The 21,921-nt window shown below is 37.3% G+C and overlaps 1 protein-coding gene across 4 annotated transcripts in view; it reads right to left on the bottom strand.

Moving 5' to 3' along the window:
* carmil3 (capping protein regulator and myosin 1 linker 3) overlaps positions 1-21,921 on the bottom strand; it is an 87,582-nt gene that overhangs the window by 54,069 nt on the left and 11,592 nt on the right. For all 4 annotated transcript variants that reach the window (XM_048162812.1, XM_048162816.1, XM_048162814.1 and 1 more), the window contains 9 exons: positions 13,349-13,399; positions 13,192-13,251; positions 12,961-13,082; positions 10,939-11,033; positions 6,709-6,779; positions 6,480-6,553; positions 2,807-2,882; positions 299-387; positions 1-61 (listed from right to left, as the gene is read on the bottom strand). The exon at positions 1-61 is cut by the window's left edge and continues 34 nt beyond it. In XM_048162812.1, the coding sequence (XP_048018769.1) occupies positions 1-61; positions 299-387; positions 2,807-2,882; positions 6,480-6,553; positions 6,709-6,779; positions 10,939-11,033; positions 12,961-13,082; positions 13,192-13,251; positions 13,349-13,399 (699 nt within the window). The remainder of the gene's footprint in view (positions 62-298; positions 388-2,806; positions 2,883-6,479; positions 6,554-6,708; positions 6,780-10,938; positions 11,034-12,960; positions 13,083-13,191; positions 13,252-13,348; positions 13,400-21,921) is intronic.

Below are 21,921 nucleotides of genomic sequence, written 5' to 3'. Positions count from 1 at the left end.
GGAGTGTATGACTGATGCTGGGTTTTCTGACAGGGCAGTGGCCATTTTCTGTGGGAAATCTCTAAATGACAGAAAGAAAGTGAGTAGAAACGGAACTGCAATACAAAGCTCTGCACTCTGGGACAGAGATGAAATACTGAGGCAAAGATGTGGCAGGGGAATAAGACTGGGAATGGCATAAAGGGAAAAAAATGACAGTGACAGAACAAGAAACGAACTTTTAGATGAAAAGAAAGACAGTAAAGTGGTCGGAGTGATGAATAACAGAAAGGGGGCAATAGAGAGATTTATAACTCACGCTTTAAGGCCCGCGTTTTCCAGCGTGAGCTCCTCCAGACTGCTGGATTTACTGACAGTGTGCAGAATCTGTTCTACGACCTCTGAACTCTGTATGTGTGTGTGAGAAAGAGAGGAGGAGAAAGGAGTAAAGCTCTAGAAATAAATCCTGCAGGAAGACTCATGCACATTGTTACTGACTTCAGTTTCAGACTGCATGAATACCATATTCATATACCATAGTATTAACGTGGTACTTCAAAGAATGTGATGGTATTACCAATAAATTAGTGTCCGAAACCGCATGTAGAGATTACCCTAATAATAGGGGTGGGCGATGTGACCAAATTCTTATTTCACCATACGAGAAGTTTTATTTCACGATAACGAAATATATAGTTATTTTATCTCATTTCTGTTATTAGAAATAAGAAAAAAAGAAGAAAATTACAAACAATAGGTCAAATTCAATATAACAAAAATATGAATTAAATTATGTTTTTCAGGTACAATAGGTTTATTTTATAGGTATATTATTTAGCCTTCACTGTATGAATTAAATATAAATGTATTCTTATTAAAGCTAATTAAAAAAGTTATTCAGTCAAGAGCAGTAAGTTATTTTCTCTTTTGTTTGATTCACATTAATTACACAGGGCAGCAGCAGGTTTATTAGGCTGCTGTCACTTTAAGACCAAACGCACGGATCCATTATACCGGTTTACACTCAACTGTTTACTTTCACTTGAGACATCACTGGTGTCATGAGAAATCAAGTCCCCACTTGTTTATTACATTAAGTGCACAAACAACCAAAATGCTTGAAATATAAAACAAATGCATATGTATTGCATAATAAAACAGTATTGCATAATAAAACAGTATTGCATAATAAAACGTATTGCATAATAAATATGTATTGCATATGTATATGCATTGCATAATAAAACTGGAAACACAACCATGCCTAAAAATATTTTTGCAACAAAGGATTGTTGCATACTATGTTCTGTAAAAGTAATTTAATTTAAATTAATTTTACACAATAATAGCAATGTGGTATAGTATATAATTATACATTTTTAATAAATTAATTGCTATGCTATGTAGACACAAACATCATTAATTTGTTGGGAACTATATTGGAAGCAAAAAAAAAAAACTTACCTAATATAATATAAGCTAAGCTAGCAGGCTAATCAGGTAGATGTATGCTATGCTAGTACATAAGCTAACTAAAAAAAACAATAAGAATGAGAAATGCTTGATTTCACAACCTATAGCTTCAGTTATATACTAGTATATGAACCATGTGATTTACAAGACATTAATGGTCATTATAACGTATTTTAAACAATATAAATCATAACAAGATTTTGCAGGAATTGCCATCAGGTGGCAAAAATACTACCTATTAAAAGTCAGTTGAACCAGTCGGATCATTTGGGGTCCCGAAGGAGACCCGATTCCTGGGGGGACTCGATTTCTCACCACACCGGCTGTGTTTACGTGAATACTCCACACGATGGGCATTTTGACTTAATTGCGTGTGTATTCGACCATTCAAGCGCAATGAGACGTGAAAGAGAACTGAATTCGCGATCGCATGTTGAGAGATGTGGCTTCCTATGCTATGTGTCAGTCAGCGCGAGCACCAAATTGAGTTTTTTGTGCTTAATTAGACTTTTTAACATCGAGCGTGCATTTTTGCAGTGTGCCAGTCAGCACAAGCACTGCACCGACTTCCTTTTCATGACATATTGTGTATATAACCTTTTTAACATCAAGCACGTCCTGCTATTTATATTTACGTTCATGAATTTCATCACTCTAAAGTATCAACAGTGCTAGATATAGTGTTGGGGAAAGTAACTTATACAAGTAATGCATTACAATATTCAGTTACTCCCTATTGCGTATACTTATTTTCAATGGAAAGTAATGCGTTACCTTACTTTTGCATTACTTTTTCTCATCTGTTTGTTTTATAATAACAAAAAGTTATTCTATTTTTGGCTAAAGGAATTGCAAATTCATGCCTGTACAGTAGGGGGCGCAGCTCAGACAAAGTTCAGCACTCTTCAACAATAAAAACAAAAAGTGAAACACAAATGTGATGTATATCTAAAGTAATTGTTGCTTATTAGTATGGCTGAATTGGATCAATGAAGGTCAGCAGAAAAGACATTGGTTAATAAAGTGAGATTAAATACATAAAGTATATTTGTGTTATTTAACATTTAATTATTGCAGGTTTGCGAAATATTCTGAGTTTGTATATTCACGTTACTTGTTACTTGGAAAAAGTAATCTGATTACATTACAACACTGGCTATATACTGCATTTACATACCACGATATTCACAATATAGCAAAATCTCTAACGATAGATATTACGATATACATCGTCATAATGCTCAGCCATACCCGATAATACCACGGTAAATTTTTGTACGTGAATCAAACAAAAACAGACAAACAAAAGACTTGGACACAGTAAAGATTGAAATGGTTATAAAAGGATATTTACAATGCGCAAGTCTTTGCAATAAAGTTTGGTGAACCATGAGTTATACGCCATGGCTGCCACAATCACCGCAAGGTCCCTGTGACGAAAGAAGACACAGAAGAGAAAAATCAAAACAGATTGTCTTAGTGAGGTGCCGCAACAACCAGAGGCATTCACACTTTTCTCATGCAACCCCTCGTAAGATTGCAAGCTGTCCTCAAGACTAAAATAGAGATGTTATTATTCAAGAAAAATGATAGATTCAGCAATAAATGCTCCCTGAGAGGAAAGCCAGGAGAGGAAGGGAAGAGGACAGTACAGATCGATGGGAAAACTGATGCCAGGTCAGTGAATTACTCAGTGCAATGTGTCTATGATACAGCTTTTAATCTTGGCCCTGAGCCTAAAACCTCTTTACCCGGTAGACAGAGCGGACCTTACTGCACTCATACGGAGAACGAAGAAAAGAAAGAGAGGAAAAAATGCAGAGGGGTTTCTCCTGTTGAGTACGGCTGATGGCTGTGTTCTCATTTGCAGCTTCGTCATTCCTCTGTTTGGACACTGTAGTGAGGATGTAGGCAGTGTGTACTCAGCTGTTCTCTCTTTCTAAATGAGAGTTTCTCTACCTCACCCGTTCGTCTCTCTCCCTTTAGATGTTCTAATGGAACAAATGCTTAAAAATCAATGATATAACATCTTCAAGACAGATGCAGCATCTAGATGGTAGTCTAAGTGTCCCCCGCTGGTGAAATAGCAGGAAAGGAAGGAAGGGCAGTTGAAGTACTCTGGAGTATAAAGTCTTATATCTTGAGTTTGTCGAAATTATACTTCTTTTGAAAATATTTGATGTTATGCTCTTAGGGCAATGCAAATGAACTCCATTCTTCTTTGAATAGAAATATGTCAGTGACCACATTTACATGCACATCATTTTCTGATGAAGGACCATATTTTACTTTATCAGAAAATGGCAGATGTGTTTTGGAATATGGTTGCTGGTTTCTGTCTGAGCTGGTCATTAGCTAATCCAAGCATACACACACACACACACCAATTAGGCATAACATTATGACAACCTTCCTAATATTGTGTTGGTCCCCCTTTTGCTGCCCTGCCCGTCAAGGCATGGACTCCTCTAGACCCCTGAAGGTGTGCTGTGGTATCTGCACCAAGATGTTAGCAGCAGATCCTTTAAGTCCTGTAAGTTGTGAGGTGGAGCCTCCATGGATCAGACTTGTTTGTTCAGCACATCCCACAGATGCTCGATTGGATTGAAATCTGGGGAATTTAGAGGCCAAGTCAACACCTCAAACTCGTTGTTGTGCTCATCAAACTATTCCTGAAGCATTTTTGCTTTATGGCATTATCCTGCTGAAAGAGACCACAGCCACCAGGGAATACCGTTTCCATGAAAGGGTGTACATGTTTCTGCAACAATGCTTAGGTAGGTGGTACATGTCAAAGTAACATCCACATGGATGGCAGGACCCAAGGTTTCCCAGCAGAACATTGCCCAAAGCATCACACTGCCTCCGCTGGCTTGCCTTCTTCCCATTGTGCATCCTGGTCCCATGTGTTCCCCAGGTAAGAGATGCACACACACCCGGCCATCCACGTGATGTAAAAGAAAACGTGATTCATCAGACCAGGCCACCTTCTTCCATTGCTCCGTGGTCCAGTTCTGATGCTCACTGTTGGCTCTTTCGCCGGTGGACAGGGGTCAGCATGGTCACCCTGACTGGTCTGCAGCTATGCAGCTCCATACGCAACAAACTGTGATGAACTGTGTATTCTGACACCTTTCTATCAGAACCAGCATTAACTTCTTGAGCAGTTTGAGCTACAGTAGCTTGTCTGTTGGATCGGACCACACGGGCCAGCCTTCGCCCCCCACGTGCATCAATGAGCCTCGGCCGCCCATGACCCTGTCGCCGGTTCACCACTGTTCCTTCCTTGGAGCACTTTTGATAGATACTGACCACTGCAGACCGGGAACACCCACAAGAGCTGCAGTTTTGGAGATGCTCTGACCCAGTCTTCTAGCCATCAAAATTTGGCCCTTGTCAAACCCTCTCAAATCCTTACGCTTGCCCATTTTTCCTGCTTCTAACATCAACTTTGAGGACAAAATGTTCATTTGCTGCCTAATATATCCACCCACTAACAGGTGCCGTGATGAAGAGATGATCAGTGTAATTTACTTTACCTGTCAGTGCTCTTAATGTTATGTCTAATATAAAGGGTACAACGGGGCAAAAGGCACACCTTAAGAACAGTGTGCTTTTCACTACTCCCATATGATTGCAGAATAAATATAGTGTACATGTTTGTATTGAACATTAATGGAGCAACAGATTTTGTGTGAAAATAAATCATAAAAGTTGTTTGTTTTGTTTAAAAATCTTTAATATTTACCATATGAATCTAACCATGTCATGTCAACAAATGGAAAAGTCAGCTGTTTATTATCATGTTAATTATTGTTCCTTTCGCCCCAAAAGCAGTACTTTTACCATACTTTTACATATTCTTCCATTATTGAAAAACTCTTGCTTTAATTACCTTGAACAAAACTGAAAATCATTAAGAAGAACTTTGTCTCAAAATATATTCACTAATTTTAGCGATTCTCATTTGCTACTTAAATCTACATTTTAAAAAAAACACCAATATTAGATCAAATTAGCACAGAATCAGCTTTGCGCTGCTGTCCGTGATCATATATATATATATATATATATGGCAGCTTTCTTATTCAGATTATCTAGAAACCGGTATATTGGCCTAATCAACTTAAGGCAATTTTGTTAAAATGTTTACATCATGCATTTGAAACACAGCATGCAAATGATGGAGCCAAAGCCTTTGCTAAATTACACCAATCATCTGAAAGTGACTCAATAAAACAACTCAAAACTGTATATCTGAAATGACAAGCACTTCATCTTGTCAGGCAAAAGCGCTTTTTAAAATTCAAAAATGATCTTTAAGTGGCCGCATTCCCATTAGAGTTTCATCATGTGACTGCTGAAAAAAAACCTTTTTCAGCAGATAACCGAAACTGCCCTTGAGCAAAGTGCTCAACGAACCGTATCATTTCTCAGTCAGAGTATAAATTTTAAGTGCATTTCCTTTTTTATGTGTTAAAGGCAGCAGGGTCGTGTAGCTGTAAGTGCAGAGATGAAGCTCATTTTCACAGGTCATATACATCTATATATATATATATATATAAATATACATAATCCTGTTTCAACAGGAAGAGAGTTGTGAACCAGCCTTCAGACTTCAAACATAGACCCACATCAGCAGAAAATACAGAATCTGATCTGGAATCAGTGAAGGAACCTGACACCGATTGGACGGATGTAAAAAGAAACAGCATGACTCCCACCGGGCAGGAAGTCAGCAGAGACACCACAGGAAAGAGACTAAATGTATTATTACTGTAGCAATTCAGCACATATTCAGAGCAGTGGCTGACATCAGATTGCCTGTGTCAATTATCATTCAAATCCCTGTCAATACGAAGCAATTAACGAAGCGTAGAGTTATCATTAGATTAATCCTTCCAAAATGAAGAAGCTTTTAAACCTCCGATCTGTGGGATGTAGAGATAGCAATGAAAGTAAAGGCTGGCAATTAGAGGTTGCATATACAGAACATGATGAGTTGTAAATTTGTGTGCACTGGCTACCCGCTTTCCAGGTGACTGAAGTCCAACAGGTTAAACTCCCTGTTGTCCTGCGAATGATAGATGGTATCCACATCCTGAAAGCGCAAAAGAGATAGAGGAAGGCATGAGACCAAAAAAGAGGAAGAATACATATTTAGAGTGCAATAACAGCAGTGACACACACACACACACAGAAAATGGCCCCGCTGGTGCTGAGGATATTTTTGTGGTGGTCAAAGGAAGCTCTTACCCACTGCACTTCCTCTTTACAGGTAATACCATTGTAATCGCACAGAGCTGAATAGGTCTCAGAAAAGCCACCTGAAATGGAAGACAAGAGAAAAAAAATGGTAACGTGTCTAAAAATGAAAAACCAAAGGTTTTAATGGTTTTTAGAGCACCGAAGACAAAGAATCTATTTTTTGCTGTATTGGATTCTCGAGCAATGTTGTTATTCGTAACTAAAACTATTAAAAATCATTTTCTGCTATTGAAATAAAATTACTAAAGCCCGGAACACACCAAGCCGACGTGAGCCAACCCAGACGGGCTATAAACTTACACTAAAATGAAAACTGAAAATATAAAAATAAAGATTTTTTCTGCTGTTTCCAGGTACAATATGACAAATTTTAACAATATCTGTCAATATGTATAAGGATGTTTTAGCGATATTCCAAAAACAGAGCTATGGCATGATTCCTTCTGGTCATACAACAACGACATTCCCAAGTAAGCTAATCACATTATATGTAAACAAATTGTGGACATAAATCCACCCCCGACAGCAACATAGTGTCGGCCCGTGTAATCCACATGTACCAGATGTGGGCCGGATCTGGGCCACACTATGTTGCTGTCTGGGATGGACATGCACAGACTTAACAAAAATACGAAATCAATGCAAATTCTGAAACAGCCCTAGCCACACCATGTCCTAACAAAACTCGATGCGACACACGAGAAAATGTATCTTTTCCATGTTATTTTTATTTTATTTTTTTACTAACCAGCCAAAATGGCAATATGTGGCGATGATTCTGTTTTGCAAACAGTATCTATTTCTGTGGTGTTGGAACAACATACAAAGTATGACAATAATAATCTCAGGTCATGATTAATGCTTTATTTATTGTAAAAAGAATTTAATGTGATTTTGAATATCATTTTTTGTGACCTTTATAGACATAACATTACTGAAAGCAACAATGGCTAATTCACCTCAGATCTTGAAAATAAATGAAAGGAAACAACATTCAAACTGTCAACTCAAGGTGAACAAACGAGTGTATTCTATGATAAAAAAAGTCAATCAGTATGTAGCCTATTTTTAATCATGCTAAAATGGTGTAAGAATTATAAATACAGGCAATTGAGACAGAGCGACATGTGTCATATTACTCTGAAAACTACGCCCATTGGAGGGGAACGTAATCGGCAATAAGATATGCTAAAAATAATAATAATTTTAAAAAACATTAATTATTTTTAACCATGTCAAATGATTATTTCACCACCCTATGTGAACCAGAGAGGAGGAGACATATATTGTGAAACTAAAATTTACCCACAATTTACCCATTCTTTCTGTCTTATTCCTGTATCCACTTTTGTCTCCTTAAAGGCTGGCTTTTATGGTTCGGTAGCTTATAAAACTTAGTTCTGGGTTGTTTAGCTTGTTTGATGTTCACCCTGTCACATAGCAGCTTTTAGACATTGTTTTGTCTTTTGTTAGAAGCAAGAAATGACAAGGAGGCAGCTTCATGCAATACAAACTCAATGGAGAGGGTTGGACTTCCTCTGCTTTGTCTGAATGACAGGGTATGGCAACTGCCATACTTTACCATACGTAAATGTCGCCCCTGTGTGAAAGCCATTTTGTTTCTCATCTTTAAAGGGGTCATGAATCCGTGTATCATTCGTTCACTTATTTTTCTATATAAAACCAAAAATCAAAAAACAAAAAAAAAAATTATTTCCCTTTTTAAATCCAAAATGAAACGACTCGTTGTCTGATTTTCGATTTTGTGCTCAAAATAAAAATGGAAAAAACAGATAACGAGCCCTCAAATTTTTTTTTTTTTGGTTTTCTCATTTGATGCTAGTGGCTTACCGGAAGTGATCATTACGCGCACGGGGAAAGCGTCAAAGCGAGTGACATGGCCGGACTGAAGTAGTTAACAATACATATACTAAAATACAATAGTTAGAAAATATGAGACGAAATAATTAATAAATATAAATGTGCATAAACATATACAGCAATGTAAAAGATCATATAGAATCATCATATAGAATATATAAAGTTACTCAAAATATTGTCCATATACAGTGTTAATGCAAAAGTAACTAGTTATTATTATTATTATTATTATTATTATAGCTACATGAATTATTGCACTTATTGAAAAGTAAGTCGCATTATCTTTATTAATTCATGTAATTAAATAAAATGCATGAATTAATAAAGATATTTCATTAGGGCAATATATTTATATTGTCCCTTAAAACTGTACTAAAATTTCGTATTTTGCAAGACTAAAAGCTATGGAAGCCCGTTTCTGCCACAAAATAAAAAATAAAAAGAGTAATTGCGACTTTTTATCTCAGAATTCTGACTTGTTTTCTCACAATTGCAAGTTATAAAGTCACAATTCTGAGATATAAACTCGCAATTGCGTGATATAGAGTCAATTCTGACTGAGAAAAAAAAATTCTCAAAGAATTGACTCTATATCACGCAATTGCGAGTTTATATCACAGAATTCTGACTTTATAGACTACTTTCTATCCTGTTTTTGACCATCTCTTTCGAACACTGTTTTGATGGGCGTCACATTCAAGACTTGGAAGTAAACGCCCACTGCTATGATTGGGTAATAATTTTACATATGAAAATCATTTTTCAATTATTACACTATAATTTTTAAACAAAGACACCACAGAAAAGGTGTTTATTTATTTAAAAATTTGCCAAATGTGAAACATTTATGTGTATTGCACAGGCTTTATAAGTCAGTTATAGTTGACAAAGGATGTGTTTCGTGTAAGCGAATTATGAATGAATGCACAATCGTTTGTTGCTTTGTCGTTCTTATATTCATCCATAGATCCCGAAAAAAGTCAGTTGGTGCCTCAGTGACTACTTTGCTCAGAGAAGCAGTCAATCATGACATCAATTCCCCGTTTTTATAGCATCAAACTTACATCAGCGTGATAAAAACCACCTAAAATGACAGAAACCATCTTTGAAAAAAATGTATTTGAAGTGTAATTTGATTGTTTAGTTTGTCTCACGTCCCATTAGATTACATAGAGAGGGCTTATGATCTATACAGGGTTCAGCCACCTGGGGGCGATCTAAAAGTTTTGGCTTCACTTTTCAGGACTTGCGCAGCACACTTGTATTCATCGTTCATCATTTTCAGTAAAGTGAGTACATATTAAGTGATCTGTAACAGACAAAGCAATAGTGACACATGATAAAAACACTAACTCACACCTGTGTGTTGCGACAATACCGTCGGATCCAATGTAGTCGGCACTGTATCATCTTTTATTTTCAGTCTCTCTGAAATGTCTTGTTTAAAAATTAATCCGCAGTAAAATGAAGCGAACAAACAAACAAACAGTGCCTTGCTGATGCGATGTGTAACTTTGTTCAAAAGAAAGATCATCCATGCTTAATGTTAGGATCTCAAGACTGTTTTTCCACAATTTGACACTTTCATTACATCTTGTAATCCTCAGAGGTGTCTCTGTGGTTTTGCTTCTGTTTTTGTGTCTGTCTCGTATTTACTACTACATGACATGCGCAACTCAGTGGGCGGGGCTAAGGAGGTGATGATGTAGAAGTAGGCGTCGATCTTCCTCAGCAGAGGCGGTCTTTCGTCGTACTTTTACGTCATACTGTAACAAAATCCAAGTCTTTTGGACAGTGGATTCAATAAAAGAGTTCTGAAACTTACAGGATATTTTTATAGTATAATGACCTTATATGTCAAATAATCAAGGGAAATTTGATTTTTCAATTCATGACCCATTTAAGTGTATATAAGTCATACACAAGGACTGTTCTGGCTGCATCTCCTCCAGTCACAGAATGAAGGACATTGAGTAATTTACATAGTCTTTCTTATACTCACTATAACAGCTCCCTATAATGAATTCATTTTATTTATCAACCTTAGTTGATCCTTTGTATTATTGTTTTCTTAATTTATGTGTTTTTATTCTGTCCTTCACTGTCTACGGCAGCTGCGGCCAAACACATATTGTTATACTATTCGTCATGAAAAGCAAAGAGCACCAAATCAGACGGCATAAATTAAGTGCATGTATTCAAAATACTCTTTAAGAAGACAGCAGTGGTGTGAGGGGAAGAAAGCGAGATTATAGAGATTAAAAAATGGTGTATAATCAAAATATTTATGAGCTTGTGTGCGGATGCACGAACTATATGTACTTATATTTCCCTCACCACATGCCCTTTGCGTCTCCACCGAACTCTCAGAGCTTGGAGAAAATTTCCGATTTCCGTCAGTAACGTCTCCATCTGCGTGAAAGATGGAGGGGCTGAAAAAGAAGAGGGAGGGGGAGAGAGATTCGCAATGCATCAGAATCTCAGTTATTCCGACCCAGCATGTGAACACCTGGCCAAAGAGCTGAAACAGGAAAGGGAGCGAGAGAGTTGAACACCGAGACAGAAAAAGAGCGCTATTATGCATTGCATTAATCTCCTCCTTTCTGAATATGAGAAAATCTCTCAATTAACCGCTCAGCAGTACCTCACACCCCTGCTGCTCGAGCAGATACTGACTTCTATAGGAAGCATTATGGATTCTACAAAAAAACTACATTAGCTCTACAAGATACAGTGCCTAGGCAACAAAAATCAGATTTGCATCTCTGCTTGGATGGTGTGAGCAAATACAGATCGCAACAGGGTTAGTCTCCGCTTCAGACGTCATGTTCGCTGACCGCTCGATCTGGCAAGATTTAATCTGACTGTCTGGTTTTATGCAGTTTCGGCGTAAAGGCACATAGATTTCTTTCTCTTTGAAGGGGTGGTTGATTATGATAGGGAGATATTTTTATAGTTTAAGGACTACAACAAATGGCTGGTAGGGACTACAACGAGCTTCTTCCCGGGTTAGTGAAATCACTAACTCGAAAATGTACATAAACCCCGCCTCCGAGAACACTCAACAAAGGGGGGGGGCCATGTTGGGCTGCTTTAGAGAAGAGGAAGAGTTGTTGTAGTAGAGTGTTGTTGTCATGCCGTCATTTTACGCCGGACTGCTTCACAAACGAGGGTCAATTCAACACAAAAGATGAACATGACGGCACATGCTAGTAGATGAGTTGAATCAACTCCACAGCAACTACATAAATTTATCCACTAACCATTCAGAAACGTCCAGTTTCATTCTAAAAGTTGTAACTTCTTCCCGAGTCTCTCCATCAGTGTCGACTCCGGTTTGAACAATGTAAGGCTGAACACCGTTACTGACAATCCTCATTTTGGCTGCGTGAGATTCTCCAGCTTTGTTGAGCAACCGAAGTGCGAGCTGTTAAAGCTCCGCCCTCTTCTGGAAAGGGGGCGGGAGCAGCAGCTCATTTGCATTTAAAGGGACACACACAAAAACGGCATGTTTTTGCTCACACCCAAATAGGAGCAAATCTGACAAGCTATAATAAATGATCTGTGGGGGATTTTGAGCTGAAACTTCACAGACACATTCTGGGGACACCAGAGATTAATATTACATCTTGCAAAAGGGGCATTATAGGTCCCCTTTAATCAGTCCGCCCTCAACAATGATGTATTTTAATGGTGAAAATGAAATATTAACTGAATTTTCCAGGTTAGTAGTAGTTTACTATATATCCATAGGTAAGAACTACTGTACATATTTTACATTGCAATGTTTAAATAATCTAACAACTATTGATAGGACTTTATGAACTTAATATATATTATTTACCAAAGCGTTCGTTGAGAAGCATCTATTAAGTTTGCTTTGGTTTTACATCACATTTAGGGGTGGTTTTGTTTGAAATAGATTATACCACAATAATAAAATGCTGTTGTGAAAATGACTAAAATAACTGCGGTTTATTACATCCATAAGTATATTGTATATTATTACATCCATATGCATAAATATATATATATAATAGGTGGTTAACAGTGAGAATTACACACTATATATATATATATATATATATATATATATATATATATATATATATATATATATATATATATATGAAAAACTACTAGTAATGTTTTCAACAGCATCTCTATTATTGTGATATAATCTATTTCAAACAAAACTGCCCTGTGACTGGTCGCTTTATGTGTCAGTCGGACATTTTCATCCTATCCGAGTGGATGGTTCTTCACAAGAATAAGTTGGAATGTAGACCATTTCGCTGTTTATTCAAAGTCTGGCTCCGTGGGACCACGGCAAACCTGTGGGGTTCTCGGGATACTTACGTGTAGATGGAGTTGTTGAAGATCCGAGAGAGAGCAAAGTTGATGTGGCTAATCAGCTGATCCAGGTGGTCATTAGACTGCAGCCTCAGGGAATATGTGGACTTGTCTGTTTCTATGACAACCTGTGAAGGAAAGAACATGCTTCAGTGAAGCAAAACGCTTGAGAGAAGAAGTGAAAAAAATCTGATAACAAAAGCTAAAACACTGGAGCCCTGTAAATGCTTTTCCAACCTGATTATCGGGGTGGGTGTTCATTGCCCGAATCTCCAGGAAGTTGAACGTTTGTTCCACCTGAGGTGAAAATGAGCAACTTGCTACATAAGTCATTCTAAATCAGATTACCACAGTGCTTTGAGATGGAGCAGACAGGTGGTGTGTAATTGCGTACCTTGGTTGGTATCTTGAGGGCCATGAGGTACAGCCGCCATGTTGCCAAAACCTGAGAGACAAAAGAGAGGTTGAAAGCACAATTAATAAAGGGAAAGATTAAGTACAATGTTCAAAGAAATAATGGTTTAGGTTTCCCTGGAGAACCTGTTCAATTGAATCTAAAAGGACAGCAGACATTATATAAGCCATGAGGCAGTTCCTGAGGACGTTTTGTCAACTGAACACTTTACTCACAAAGATAACGCTACAGTGCAACTGGGCTCTTATTTGCTCAATGTGTGCATTACACAAAACAAATGTATTTTATCCAGGGATGCACCGATGCTGCATCTTCGCGAAAGATTATCCTTTGCATTTGGTTTTAAGCCTTGCGAATTTAAATATTCAAGCGCAAGAAGACGTGAAAGAACTCAATTCTGCTCACCGTGTGTCTTTCACTTCTTCTAATTCACACAAAATTACATCAAAATGGCCGTCTTGGTGAGTATCCTTGTAAACACAGTCAGTTATGTCTTAAATAACCGTAAACAGCTGAGAAAAAAAACGCTTGTGTAACAGTATATTGGATCCGTGCAGCTCTTAAAGTGACAGCAGCCTAATATTCCTGCTCCTGTCTGCATTTTAATGTTAATCAATCAACAAAAGACAAAAATCACTCACTACTCTTGACTAAATAACTTTTGTAAATTTAATAAGGATTAATGTGTGGTTAATTTATACAGTGAAGAATTTGCAGTGTTATTTTACATTTGTTTACTCTGTTTCTGTAACTGAAAACTACTGTTAAACCTACCTAAAAGCACTGTTTATTTCATTTGTATATTTGTTCTGTTGTATTTATGTATTTAAGTTTGCCTGCTGAATGTTAAATGGATCCAATCTATGTTCATTAGTAATTATTTGATGATGCAGCAATAAACTAGATAGTATAACTTAATGCATGCGTTTTTGAACTTTGCTTATTTAAAACATGATCAAAACACTGTCTACTTTAAGGACAAAATTTCAAGTAAGAGAGCAAGTGACAAATATTGGTATCGGCCAAAAAAATCAGTGCATCCCTAATTTTAACTCTGTAAAGTTGCTGTATTTATACGCAAATTTCTAAGTCCTCTAAATTATCAACATGATTAAACTTTGATGAAAAACCTGTTGTACAATATCTACTACATGTCTTCTGTCATCTGAATGATATACTTTTATAGTAAGTAAAAAGCCTTTTAGTATATTGTACAAACGTCCCCCTTCAGGTCATGGTTCACGTGTCTTTTTGCTGTGAAATCTTTTTTTTTTTCTTTTTATTTTGCAAGTATATCAGGCTTTTGTGAAATGTTTATTTGTATCATCATAAATCATCATATTGCATTGCCTTATTATACAGCATGTTTTGCTCCCCAAAATAATATATATATATATATATATATATATATATATATATATATATATATATATATATATATAGATATAGATATATATATATATAGATAGAGCTTTGATTATAAAATTAAGCATTTAAATATCATCTAACACATATTATTGGGAGATAGAGTGACAACTACAGTAATATTTATAAGCATTTGATATAAGTAGTCTGCTTTACTGGTATAAAGATCTTATTGATTTATATTAAAGCAGTAATATATCAGAATTTCGTCTTACTTTTTGGCCATACAAATATAAGCAACTGCACCGCCTCAAATTTTAGGGTGATTTTTTCTCTTTAAGTATGAACTCCATATTCTCCTATGAATCTGCCATAAAAGCCTGATTTATCAAATATGAACACATATGCATTTTTTTAAAAAAAAATAATACTTTGTCTAAAGATTCAATAAACCATTCCATTTAAAAAATGTAATTCTTCTGGCTATTATTTCATATGCCAGGCTTTGCAGGGTTAAGAAAATTCACAAAGCATTTTAATAATGAATTTTTAATAATGATTCAGTGCTAACAAAATTGTGCTTCTATGGGTGCTGTTGTTCATGGATTTCACACGTGTACTGAAGTGGGGCGAACAGCGTTACAGACAGATGAGTAGGCGCAGAGAGGACAGAATAAGGATTTGTGTGATGTCTGAGGATTACAGAAACATGAAAAGATGGATTGTACTATATTTTGAGAAAGAGAACAAGTGTGTGCATGTGTCTAAAACAGTACGGTCAGGTCTGGAGAAAACACTTAATCTCATTCATGATATAAATTCCTTATTAGCACACTTCATTTAGGCCCTTATCACACCAATCCCTCCCTTCCCATCATCTAAACCAGTGATTCTCAACCAGAAGCCAGAGGGCCACTTACTTAAATGAATATATTATTAAAATAATGAATAAAATTCACTTTTACTTGGTGTTTGAACATAAATGTGTGTTTGCAGTGTGTACACAACCACCCTATAATGGTAATAAATAAATAAATAAATAAAAAACTCCCCATAAATCATAAGCAGTGTCTCAGAACAAGCCATTTGTAGCTTTTGTGACATCACATTGTTTAGGCCCCGCCCATGACTGCTGACGGACTCTGCCCTATTAGCATAGACCCCGCCCTCAGTGAGCTGTACACAGTCCGCCATGTTTCTCTCCTCGCCAGATCATTTAACAGCAGCATTCAAGCAAGAAATGTATTCTTATTAAAGCTTCAAAAGTTATTCAGTCAAGTGTTCAGTCTGTTTTTCTTTTGTTGTTTGATTCATATTAACAGCATATACTGCAGTAGGTACTTTATATTACGCTACTTTCACTTTAATACACAGATCTAATATACACATGTGATTTCTTTCCCTGCTGTTTACATTGACAGACATAACCGACTGTTTATTTGACAGATTAAGCACAATAAGATGTGAAAGAGAAGTTAGTTTAACACTCACAGGATGCAGACAGCTTTTTGTGCATGTGATTTAGATGTGTGCGCTCAGAAAACCATATATCAGAAGTTTAAACTGATTTAGCTTTAAAACGCATGCAGATGATAAACTTTCATGATGACGAAGAACTACAATGCCACGTGAGCGTGACCACGATAGACATGATAATTAAAGCCAAACAGACGTTTTGTTAGTTTTTGGCAGAGTATCCGAGGCACAGGCTGTTCAGGCTCCGCCCTCTTCTGGAAAGGGGGCGGGGAGCTGCAGCTCATTTGCATTTAAAGACACATGCACGAAACAGCATGTTCCACTCAAAATTGGGCATTTACAACATGCTATAATAAATGATCTGTGGAGTATTTTGAGCTGAAGCTTCACAGACACATTCTGGTAAGACTTATATTACATCTTGTAAAAAGGGACATAATAGATCCCCTTTAAAACAAACTAGTTTAAGCAAAATGCTAATAAAAAACACAACTATTTTTTATTAAAACATGCAGTTGTTGAAATTTCTGGAATTACAAAATGAATTGGTCAGTTAATTTACCTATATCATCATATATTATAGTTGATGTGTGTGTGAGTGTGTGTGAGTGTGTGTGTGTGTGTGTGTTCAATATTATATCATATAGGGATCCTTTGAATCCTGTGATCTGAACCCCAACCATTCTCCATCTGCCCTTTTTTCCTCTGCAACACTCTTCTAATCTTCCCAAGATGTTCTTTGTCTGATCTACTATGTATATACTCAAATTCTCTCTTCAAAAACGTCCTGCTTCTTCTGATTCGGTGCGGTCCCCACATCCTAGGCCCCCTGTTTTCTTCACCCGCCTTCATTCGTCTTTTCTTTTTCTGCCCTGTCGCTTTTGATTCTTCAAGGCCTCCCTCCCATGTATTACTAATGGCACCCCACCAAGAAGAAGAAACAGAGAGATGGAGATCCCAGGTTTCTCCTTAATAAAGACATTGTATAGGCTCTGATGGCGGGTATTCTTATAGGGTTATGATGGCGGCTGGGGTTGGGCGTTATTCCCGAAGCTTTAACAGAGACACAACCATTGATCGAGAGATGATATTTCAGAGAGTGCACCCCACCACAAAACTCAATAACCAGTCATGAAAACTTGGTTATATAAATACGTTCCTCAAGAAAGAGAGGGTAAGGGAGACAGATAGAGGAATGAACCAGAAAGCACTGTCTACTCATCAAAGACTTTACTATCAAAGGAAGCAGAAACAAAAGATCGGCACGTAAACAGCCACATTAATTATTAAAGGCCGCTGGGGTGTTTGGACTTGACCGAGTTTGCATGGATGGATGGAAGAGTGGGGACCCCCCAATTAATGACAAGATTGGAATACATCAAAGACTACCTAACACATTGCATGGGTGGGGACCGCGGCTGATTGCATGGTAATGAATGCAGCAGTTAAGCTACGACGCGCATTACTCACCCTGCTGTCGAGTGCAGATGGAATATGGCATCAGGCATATAATGATATCAACATTAGTATTCATTATTGGATCCAAGTCCTGTTGAGCAAGCATTTTTGAGCAAGACGGGGCCAAGCGAGGTTGCGTTTGTCTGTAACGACGTCCTGCGAGTAGGTCAGAGGCCACCCACCGCATCCACTCGTTAAGGCGCAAAGAATCTTTCATCATGCAATCGCAGGCGGTCAATTGCAGAAGATAGACAGAACGACTTCAGTCCATGGCTTTCATGGACCACTCGAGCCTGAGGAGATCAGACTGGTTCAACACTTGCCCTAAAAATCATCCACCACCTCTCAGTACCGACTTCAAAGAATGCGAGATACGAGGATGTGTGTGTGCAGATGGGAGACGGTTTATATTAATCATACGATGTCAGGGATCTGGCTTGACACTTCAAACACGACCCGTAATTCAAAGGGTGTTGGGGACATGTCAGCGCTGTGCCCAGGAGACTCGAAAAGAGCAGCAGATTGCTCCAAACATGCCTCTGTACATCTCTTCTCAGACACATCATACTGCCTTGCCAACAAGCAGGTGTCATTGCCTAAGACGGACCCATTTCGGCTGTCAGGGAAGAGGAAGAGCGTGGATCTACTCCCGCCGGCAGGTCCGCGTCTTAACTCTACTGAACTTAAGAGGCGAAGAGATGAGAGGAATAAAGAGTGAGCTGAGAGGATAGAAGAAAGAACGGATCAGGGCTGAAATGCCGTGTGCTCCAGATTCACTGATGATTAAAAGTCTCAGAATCAAAGCAGCTCTGTAACTAAAGCGTAGAGTGAGAGAACAAGGGAGGAAATAAAAGAGAGATAGAAAGAGAAAGACAGAAAGAAGGGACTAAAAGCTTAAAACTGGAGGAAGCATGTTACTTAGTTATTTGCATTGCAAAAAAAATGTGTTCTTGTTTTTTTTGTCTTATTTTTCAGTTAAAATATCGAAAAATCATTTAATCATTTCATAATCATTTCTTTTTCTAAATGACTAATTAATACGTTTTTGTCTAGTTTTTCAAGAAAATATCTACTGTAACCATTCTTCTCCTCCAAAGACAGCAATATAATCAACACTTTCAAGGTCCAGAAAGGTACTAAAAACATTGTTAAAATAGTCAACATGACTGCAGTGGTTCAACCTTAATGTTATGAAGCGATGAGAATACTTTTTGTTTGCAAAAACAAAAAAATAATGACTTTATTCAACAATCTCTTCTGTCATAATCCTTACGTAGTTGACACAGTAAGCACAGTGAAGGCTTCCGTGTTTACGTCCGAATGCCAGCTCAGTATTGGCCAAAGCTGATCATGTGATCAGCACGATGCATGCGTGTGATGCTGACACAGGAGCCGGCCAATAATGAGTCGGCGTTCAGACATAGAACCAAGCGCTGGATATAAACAACGTATGAGAATGACACAGAGGAGAAGATATTGTTGAATAAAGTCGTTTTTTTTTTAGTACCTTTCTGGACATTGAAAATGTTGATTATATTGCTGTCTATGGACGAGTAATACACCTCTTGAATTTCATCAAAAAGATCTTAATTTGTGTTCTGAAGAAGTAATTAATAACAGAATTTTCATTTTTGGGTGAACTAACCCTTTAAATGTCCACTGAAGTGCCTTGAAACGCGCAGCATTATATAATGTGTTGACGTATTTTCCACTGAAACAGGAACACAGGGCGGGGCATATCGAACATCCCCTCCCCTTTTTAAAAATAGCCAATAGCGTTTCATTTATTTCACAGTTCGGCCAGAGCTGTTGAGTTCCATAAAGCCTCAGTTTAATTCTAATCTCTAACCATTTCTCCTCCTAATCTCCTCCATATCACTTTAAAATACAGCATTCTGTGCAGAATTCAAATATGTCCGATACGTTTTGTGGTCTGCGCTGACTCGCGGATACGATCCGCTCTGTGCTCTCGTGTCTCTGGACCGGAGCAGACTGTGTGTGCGCTAAGGCAGTTCACATGACACTAACGTGAAACCAGACTTCATTTGCCTCAATGGAAAGCATTTACACTGTCTGAATCGTTCCCTTTCCCCTATTTAGTGCACTGTGCACCATTTACCATGTAGAAAATAGTAAATGTGTGAACAAGTGACCGATTTCAGCCACAGTTTCAAAATATAGTAGGTGGGACGCTTTAGATTCTAGAGAGCATTTGATTGGACAGAAGATCTGATGAGAAGCTGAAGTGCAGCATGACGTCATCAAAATCGTTGATCCATATTGGCAGAAGTGAGAGACTAAGTTTTGAATGCTTAGATCTTCTAGAGCCAAAAAATACTTTCATTTTGATTTCATGGGGACTTTAAGCATTAACCTACATTCATTTTTTCGTCATTAGATTCTGTTCCCCACCATGTTTTTCATACAATCAGGTTCTAATATGTATCAAACTGATGCTAAGATCCATGCAGTTATAAGCCTGAATTTCAAGGCAGTGTTCAGAATTCACATTAAAATGTTAAGACATAAAAAAACACAGTAATGCCCTTTACCCTGTTTTCCGAGTGCTCACTTCAAGTTCTGTCTTTCAGAATGAGTGGGATAATAACGCACACTTTCAATTGGAATCCACTCAATGACAGTTTTGCTTCCCAAGTACTGCTTGAAACATAATTTCAGGTGTTTTGGAAATCAACATGACACTATTGATTAATATAATTATTTTTGCATAAAAATAGAATAAGTGGTAGCCAAACCACAATTAACCAAAATCAGGAATTATCTTATTTTATTTCTTCACTTAAAAGCAGATCTCCATTGGTATGCCTGGCCTCAATCTCTGGAAATCTTTTAAATGTACTCATTTAAATGTCTGCATTTGGCTTTCGCAGACATCATGGAGGAAGTTCTATAGGAAACAGTTATTTGTTACATTTCCTGCCCACTAATATCTCGCTCAAAAGTACAGTGGTCATCGCCCCTTGATTAACCTACATTCTTTTGGTTATTATCGTAGATCTTCAACAACAACCTACCCTCACCTCTAAGTCATACTCTACAAATAAACACAAACCAAAAGGTATATTTAGGATAGGGTATATAAAGTTATATAAGGATATTTATCACACCATATTGGTGACGTCTTTTATATCTCATCTCTCTTACTCTCCTTCTTTGGTTGTGGACTGGTTTTGTTTCTTGCATCACATCCGGCCAGACTACAGTGAAATCCCCTATAGTCACTGCCTCTCAGTCTCAACATCTTCACAGGTTATCCTTGCACCGCAGACTTCTCCTTAAGCACCTCGTATCACATTACCAGTCTTTTCCCTGCGTCTACTATCATAATGCAGCAGTTGTGCAACTCTAAGATACTTCTTAAAGGAGAGAAAGCTCATTACCCTGAGCGGTACACCCATAATCCCTGTTAGTTTTTATATTTAAAGATCTACTGTGAACTGATCAGCACATTAAATGATCATTCTGGTTTAAATACAAGTTGAGCTATTATATAGCAACAGCAGCTGTAAACAATATATTGACAGTTATGCAATTATAGAGGTTTATGGGACAAACAACGGCTGTAAGTGCATTTCTGTCAATATGCTGCTGATAAAGTTGAAAACTGGTATTTCACCCAGAATATTGCTTTAATAAAGATCATGAATCATATGTAATAGGCTAGTTCACCGATAATATAGACACAAATGCTTTTTTCAAGATTTTAGGTAAAAAATTCTATAAATGTGTTAAGGAGAATATATAGCATTATGAGATTGATGCTGTAACATCAAAGTTGACATTCTTCTAAAATGCTTCATTGTGACTTTAATCTCAAAATATTATGCCGTTTTCCTCACAAAAGGTCTAATCTGAAATTATTCTTGAAACTGAACTCTTAAAAGTACTGATTTTTATTTTAACATGGCACTAAAATGTTCTTGTAATATTTAGGTGCTGTGACTGTTCAAGTTTTTTTCCATTTTTAATAATCGTTTTGCAATTAGTCCTTCAGTGTGCGTGTAATTAAAGTATAATTAAAATGAGGTCATAAAACTGCACATTTAATAATTATACAATAATTAAAAATGTTATAAGTAGTTTTAGATGAATTGCATGTCACACTGCAGGACATTACCAGCACCGTCAACTGCCCAATAACAATCACACACAATCACAACATTAACACTCGCCAAGCGCCAAATGAAGGTGATGAAACACGGGGCAAATTTTGAGCAATGTTTCCGAGCGAT

The sequence above is a fragment of the Megalobrama amblycephala genome, linkage group LG17 (genome assembly GCF_018812025.1).
Source record: "Megalobrama amblycephala isolate DHTTF-2021 linkage group LG17, ASM1881202v1, whole genome shotgun sequence".
Classification (NCBI taxonomy): Eukaryota; Metazoa; Chordata; class Actinopteri; order Cypriniformes; family Xenocyprididae; genus Megalobrama; species Megalobrama amblycephala.
The sequence above is the reverse complement of the archived record's forward strand: the minus strand, read 5'-3'. Positions and strand labels throughout refer to the sequence as shown.